General features: G+C 29.5%; 1 protein-coding gene across 1 annotated transcript; it reads right to left on the bottom strand.

Moving 5' to 3' along the window:
- Nucleotides 1–1,309: 1,309 nt before the first annotated feature.
- Nucleotides 1,310–3,039, bottom strand: LOC110631562 (peroxidase 7-like). The gene is made up of 3 exons (XM_021779428.2): nucleotides 2,755–3,039; nucleotides 2,210–2,552; nucleotides 1,310–1,722 (listed from the first exon to the last, which is right to left on the bottom strand). Exons 1-3 carry the CDS (start codon nucleotides 3,037–3,039, stop codon nucleotides 1,310–1,312), a joined length of 1,041 nt encoding a protein of 346 aa, XP_021635120.2.
- Nucleotides 3,040–8,203: the final 5,164 nt, after the last annotated feature.

Raw genomic sequence — 8,203 nt, 5'->3', positions numbered from 1 at the left:
TAAAAAAATTAAAACTATATCAATGCAATAAAATAAATTTAGCCTAATATGATTTGATCCTTACATTATATTTTTTATTTCAATTCTTATCATTTTTTTTTTATTTCACTCAAAAGTATAAGAATCATGAATGCTATTATTTTCAATATACACTAAAAAGAATAAAAAAAATTAATAAACATAATAATATAAATATAAATCTAACTAATCAATATATTATTAATATTATTCCTTTATTTATTATTTATGCAAGAGATAACATTTTATAAGTAGTATAATGATAGCTCTGTAATAACAATTTTTAAGAAATTATACTTGTAATAATATGGATATACATAGAAATAAATTAATTAGGTTTAAAATTAATTGTCTTTATTTTTTTAATATTACATTTAATTAAAATTAAATAGATTTTTTTTTAAAGTTATTCATTTAACAAATTTTAAATTAATAATAATCTGCATTTATATAAGTTATAGTTATTAAAATATTTAATTTTAATTAATATTCATAATTTTATAAATATTAATATAATATTTCATTGCAATAAAAAAAATCTTAGGTGAAAATTACCTTAAAAAATAATATGTAATTAAGAAAATATTTTTAAATGTATATAATAGATAACTAATTATAAATATAAATTTTAAAAAATTAGATATTAATAAAGTATTTACTTAATATTATAATATGATCAAGTTATATTTTTTTATTTATTAATTTCTTATTTTAATTAATTATTTTTTATAAAATTTCAAATATAAATAAGATTAAAAATTTTAAATTTATATTAACTCTAAAATTAAGAATTTTAAATTTATACAAATTTTAAAATTAATTTAAATAATAAAATATAATTATAATTAATTTCAAGAATAAAGAATAATTTAGGCAAAACTAATATTCCCTTTCCTTAATATATATATATATCATTTTTGTCTCAATATTGAAGATTTAAAACTTTTTAACCTTTAACCCTTTATTTAGTTGAAGTATTCAGTTTAATGATATTAAAAAGATAAAAAGTTTGGAGGGCCACAGGATTCATGGCCTCTGCAAATAATTTTATTTATTTATTTTAATTTTTATGACGCACAAAAGGTTGATATGATTTACATGTAAAAATAAAATTAAATAAAAATTAATAATTGCGTGTAAATGACGTCATACCATTTGAAATATTGTTGGACAACATTGCTCGTTCTTGTGAATAAACAAGAAAAAATAAACAAGAAAAAAACAAAGTAACCAAAACATTGGAAAGTTACAGAACAAAGTGAAATCAATAAACCATGAGAAAAGGAAAAACCTAGTAACTGTAAGAATTGACAGAAGAGCAAATGGTTCGAATTTCTCCTTGGTCTTGAACAGAAGGGGCTAAAATATTGCCAAGCTTGGCCATGGACACTCCAAACTGATGATAGAATACTGAAGGGGCAGAAGCTAAAGTACTAACAAGAGGAGCAGTTCTTGGATCAGAAAATAGCAATTGGTCTGTGGAGAGAAGTCCCATGTTTTTCTGGAGATTCTTGTAGTACTCAGCATCAAAGACCTTTGGGGTAATGCCATCAAGATCAACGTATTCAGAGGCCCATCTGCATTTCCTTGTCAGGAAGTTCAAATAATTTGTGTCAAGAGATGGATCTGGTTTCCCTGTTCCTTCAAAGTTATACAGCCGATGTTGTATTGAACCGCATGTAGCCCTCCCAATTGTATGTGCCCCTGGGAAAGACAATTTTAAAAAATATGCATTAACCTTTTTGTATTGGAAATTTAGTATTATTATTATATCACTTAAAATATGATAATTTAATATATTGACTTTCTCCTAGATGTCATCCATTATAAATCCAAGAAACAAACGTATGTCTTACCTATTTTATATATAAGTTTCACAACATGTTGTATCTTAGGTTGAGGCAATAATTTCTTCCACGCCACTTACAATGGAACATAAAATTTCTTGATGTAGTTTCTAAGCTTTTACCTCCAGGTGTCCTTCAGACTTAATCAGCAATGATACAAATGCGCATATACATGTGTAAGATTTTTTAGTATTATACACGCAATGAACTTGAGAATTTTTAATAGAGATCTTTCAAGTTTTTACTCTGGAAATATGGGCTATTGAATGTTTATATTTCATTAGCATTTCTAGCAATTTTTTTAGCTTGGAAGGCATATATATGGGATGAGCTTGAGGAATCACCTGAGAGAACGACCAAATCAAGCACATTCAGGCCCTTGGATTGGTAGAACTCGATGAGACTAGTAATGTTTTCCAGACCCATTGGCACCAATTGGACTTCCTTGTCAATAGAAGTCTTCCCATCTTTCCTTCCATAGGGCACCATCCAGTAAGGACCTCCAAGAATAACAGTAGCATCTCTTGAAGCCGCTGTAAGAATGTCAGCACAAGAGACTGTTTTTGGGCACTTCTTCTCGATCTCTGTTTTGATATCATCAATCACTTCATACCCTCTAAGGCTCTTGCTTAAATCTGCCATCCTTTCACTTCCCTCATGGTTCAAGAGAATGGAGGCATCACAGCCCTGCATATTAAATAATCAAAACAATAAAGGTATGAATTATAACAAATAAATATCAAAAAGTCGAATCAATCACTGCTAATAGCTAGTCCTGGAGTAAAGCTCTATCTTTTAGTAAAGAAATGATGTCTTTCAGGCTCTCAATGAGCGCTCCAATCAAGTGTAATAATAAAAATTCTGGTGGATGAATCCTTTAGTGTCTTACCCTAACAGCACAATCATGGAAGTGAAGCCTGAGGAGACTGGCAGCAAGGGTGTAGTCTTTCTTAACCCATTCTCTGACCTTTCTATTAATGATTGCTTCAGCTTCAGGACAGCTTTGATGATAGTACGCAAAAGAAAGCAAATCATCATCTGACGATAAGCTATCCAGCAATGTTGGAACAATAAGGGATGGTGCTTCATTTTCATTATTTCCAGCAGGGTGCCCTTCGGCTGAAATCAATTGCAAAGCAAGAAGGAGAAACAGGAAGGAAATGAGGAAATTCATCGTGAGATTGCAAATTAATTAAAGCCAAAATGCAGGGAAAATTTTGGATCTAATATTTGCCCATAGTGATAGTGGTTTATATAATATATGACAAGTTATAAGTGAATAATCAAGTTATATATTTTATTCATTAGGTAGAGAACTACGTGAAAAGCACCCCCTTCAAATATAGAGGGACGTGCCGCCATGTAGAGTTGAAAAAAATGATTTGATTAGTGTATAATAATAGTATTGTTATTACTACTCACTTGCATTATCATTTCCTTAATTTAAGAATAATAATAATAATAATAATAATAATAGAGGCAGCATACACCGGATGGCTTCTTCCAGCTTCCAAATTTCAGTTCCACCTCCTACTCAAGTTCCCCCTCAATTGCAGCTTCAAGTTTGCAACGAACTCTCTACAACATAAAGCTCTCAGTTAGAGCTTTCAATCGGTAAATATCATAAATTTCTTCTCTAAATACAATTAGGGCTATCAATCATCAAAGCTATTTGTGAGCTGTTCGAAATTTAATTCAACAAAAGTTTGGCTCAGTTGAACTCATGTAATAAATAAATCGAATTTGAAATCACCAGTATTCAGCTCAAGCACTTTTCTACTAGTAAATTATAAGTATTTTAATTACTTAAATTTATATTGATTATATATAAAAAATCTTAAAATGTAGATCAATTAGATAAAAAATCTCAAATATTTTTATCCATCGGTAATTACATATAAACGTTTTAGTTTTGAACCACATATCTCAATATTTAAGATTGAGAGCAATTGCATTCAAAACCTCAAAATCAAATTAGGAAATTTTGAATTTTATCCACTGAAGTAATGGTTGACTTTATTTTGAGTGATAAAATAAACTTAAATTTTTGAGATCTGAATATAATTACTCTTAATATTAAATATTGAAATATGTTATCCAAAATTAAAAAAATTATATATAATTATAAATTAGTAAAAATGTTTGACTTTTTCTGTTCAATTGCTCTAAAACATAATTTTAGTTAAATTTAAATTTTAAAAATTTTTAGATATTATAATAAATATGATAAAATTTTAAATATACATTATAATATATTATTAGGCCTTTTTTTATGATAGATTATTTATATGAAAATTAAATTAATAAATTAAAAATAAAGAAATAAAAACAAGAGGGGAGGGGAAATTGGCATTCTTGTGAAAAGGAAACCCCACCCATCGAGCGTGGAATGGCTTAATTGGATCATGAGCCGAGATAATAAAGGCATACTACAGAATAGAAAGTAGAACTAATACAAAGAATTCAAAAGCATTATACCCCTCTTGCTCCGAAGAATAAAAAACACATCGAATGGCACCAGCCGTACTTAATAATAGAAAGATTTGACAGAAATATATAAAATTGTCCCTCCATAAAAAATAATTATTCCCGAAAAAATGGGCAACGGCTAGAAAGGTGCGCCAATGCCATATTGTGGGCCCAAATGCCCAATAGTTAATATTTTAATTTAAAATTTAAATATGATTTAATTTTAAATTATGTTATAATCTAAATTAAATTTAAATTACCATTTAATTTAAGTTATATTTTAATTTCATATACTAATATTAATAAGCTTGATTCATCTCGTTATAATATAAACGAGCCTGTCAGGAGTCAAGTTCGAACTTAGTATATTTAAAGTGAACTGAATTCAAATTATAATATTGAAATTCGAGTCTAGCTTAAGGATGAAAATATAGAACGAGCCAAACTTGAGCTATTCAATCTCAAATAGATTTGTTTACACCCCTATATGCAATTCATGATTACCTACATAAACCCAAAATATAATTTATTAGACTTCCATTAGAATCACCATTAGAATTAAGAATCCCCGATCAACATATATGCCTTTAATCTCATGCTTCTCCTCTTTGATCCTATATGGCTTCTCTTGAGAATGAAATTCTCATAAGTACATCAAAGAGATTTGGGAGTTTTATCTATTAGAGTAAACCATTTATTAGTGTGGTAAGGTCAGAGGAGAAGGAATTAAACACAATGAGATCAAGGATAATTGCTTTCGTTGTTGAAGGAAGCACAAAGAATCTGCTACTTGTAGCCATAGGATGAAAAGAAGTTTTGGCTACCAAATCACTAAACCAAAAGCAATCATTTATCAATAAACTTGTTGTGCATAGTCCAGCAAGTACATGAATCATTAACAAGTAATAAAGTAATGAGTAAATATTGTTCCATGAGAACTATGTTAGATACCAAACTACATAGCAATTATAATTATTTAGATTATCAAGTTCAAGAGGGAGGATTAAACTAAAACTAATTATCACTAGAAGGCTAATATAGGTTAATTAACTAAATTGAAATACCAATGAATTAAAACATTCCAAAGTAAGGGGTTCACATTTCAATCAATTATAGACTCAGTCCAATTTACTCAATAAATAGGAGATTATAACTTTGAAGGAAATTAATCCTATATTATCTCAAGTCCTCTTTAACGACATTCAAATTGTATCTTAATCAACTTAAACCCTACTTTCCTGGCGATTATATTAATTAAAACTCCATTAAGTTTTTTAACTAATTATGAATTCCACATATAATTTTATCCTACTTTAAAAAAAAAAAATTCAAAATCCTATTTTATTTAATATTAATCTTCACATTTCATTTCTTCAATTAGTATCTAAAAATCAATACTAAGTGGGTGTGGGACCTTTAATTTTATTAAGTATCGTCTTCCCATAATACTATCACGATGCTCGAATATTAACGCCATGAAAGCGAAGGAAAGGAGTTACCACTCGGGTAATAACCAAGATAAATTTATAAGGGATATGTGTAACACTCCTTACCCGATCTATAGTGTAGCTGGGCAAGGAATGCTACATTCTGTTAATTTATTCATTGTTAATTTTAATGTCATTGTATTTTAAAACTCATTATTATTGAGTGGAGAAACTAGCGGAGTTTTTCCTGTTTTATTAACATTTGCCATGTTACACTAATCACCTGTTTAAGAATTTCATATCAATTTTCACATTCCAACTCATAATCCAATCAATATTTTCTAATTCAAATCATACAATCATTTTCATCATAATCTCAATAAAGTCCTCATATTAGCTCATATGAACTTTCAAACTCATATTATACATGAAATGATCAAATTTATTAGTTTACATCATATACAAATTTTATTAATTTACATCATATACAAACTCTTATACAAATTCATAATTTACATTACAACTTTAATGTTTAAGTACAATGTACAAAAATAACAACTATGGCTTGGTAGACCCTACCAAAATGCACTACTGGAGTGAGGTGACACACTGGACACTAGCTGCAGATCCGACCTCCTAAAAATTCCATTCTGATGTCTATTGGGCTTTATCTCCAGTACCTACGCGTGGAATAATCCAACGCGCTAAGCATTTGTGACACCCCTTACCCGTCTACAGTGTAGTCAAGTAAGATATGCCATACAGTGTACCAGAACACCATATTTTATCTCAATTATTTTTATCCTTCCTTAATTTATTTCTTTATGGTGATGAAATGCAATTTGTGAAATTTGAATCATTTAAGTCATTTATTGAAATTATAAATTCATTTGAGGTTCCGAAAATTTTATAAAAAATCCGGCAGAGTTCCGGCTAAAAATGGAGAAAACATGTGACACCCCTTACCCGTCTACGGTGTAGCCGAGCAAGTTATGTCACTAAGTGTGCCGGAGCACCAATTTATGTTTCTATTACAATTTATCCCTTCATAATTCATTTATTTTTCAATTTTGATAAATCTGAATTTATCCGCAATTTTATAGAAAATCCGGCAGAGTGCCGGCTGTAAATTGAAAAAAACAGTTCTTCTGAACCTGTTTAAAAACACTTCCAAAATAATTTTCAAATCCAAACTCCATTATACACATTCAAGTCAATCTCAAAATCAAAATACTATTTTCAAAACTTTTCTGTTCACTTCATCACTTGAAGCATATTCACAAATAATTCTCAACATTTCATTTATCAACATACATTATGCAGAAAATCTCAATAATATGAAATTTCATATATTTACATTAATACATAATTACAGGAGTTTATAGTTACAATCTAAACTAATACAAAATGCAAAAATACAAAAGGGCCACCTATAGTCCTAATGCCCTACTATATGCAGTACAGATGTGAAGTGACTCTGGAACCCGGATGCAGCTCTGAAGGCTCACCCCATCTGATGTCTGCTAGGCTCCCCAGCTAAGTCTCCAATACCTGCGCGTGGCAAAAGTGATGCGCTAAGCAATTCTGCTTAGTGGTGACAATATAAAATAATATAAAATAACATAAAATGAAACGAATATACAGAATGTGTGTTTACATTTTTGGTAGACCTAACTTCTGATATTAATTTCATTATTATTTGATTAAACTTTGGTAAGGTTTATTATCATTGCCCGAGTAACCCATACTAGTTGACTGGACTGGATAAACTGGTAAACTGGCATTGGTACTAAGTACCTCGGACCATCACACCATCGGTCACATTGTGTCTCCCGGTATGCAATAGAACAGCTAATAAGCTGTAATAATGATCAGGGTTAAAACCCAAGTATATCAACTCAAATAACATAACCAAAGGCTATTATTTCACAGAATGGCATGGAAAAGCCATGAAACACAGAATGGCATGAAGCCATATGCAGCACTGCTAACAGAACCCTATTGGCATGCTAAGCTATCCAAACCAATCTTGTTAGGTATACTAGGGCATTTTACACTTTTGAGTTTTACAATTTTTGAATTTCAAGTTTTGGTATTACTATTCACTTCATTAGTCAACCAAAATGTTGACTTTTGCATAGACAATAGGTACATTGGTTTTAATACTCCCAACATACCACATTTTGCATTCAAAATTTGTTGGTATTGGTTGCCAATACCATTTCTAAGCTTAATGTTAATTAAGCAAAATTTTCAGTTTTCATGTCTCATTTTTCCTGTTCCATTAGTCATTTTTGCAGTGGGAATTTGGCAAAATAATCAACATGAAAGTTATTCCTTATTTTGTCTAGTTGAATTTCCTTTTTTGAAATACTCTATTTGGAGTTTTGTAGCTCAAGTTATGGTCCAAAAACCACAACTGGGCGGATTAAAATTTTTCTG

This window comes from Hevea brasiliensis, chromosome 11 (genome assembly GCF_030052815.1).
Source record: "Hevea brasiliensis isolate MT/VB/25A 57/8 chromosome 11, ASM3005281v1, whole genome shotgun sequence".
NCBI classification, from domain to species: domain Eukaryota; kingdom Viridiplantae; phylum Streptophyta; class Magnoliopsida; order Malpighiales; family Euphorbiaceae; genus Hevea; species Hevea brasiliensis.
Note: the sequence above shows the minus strand (reverse complement) of the source record. Positions and strands in the feature narration are given on the sequence as shown.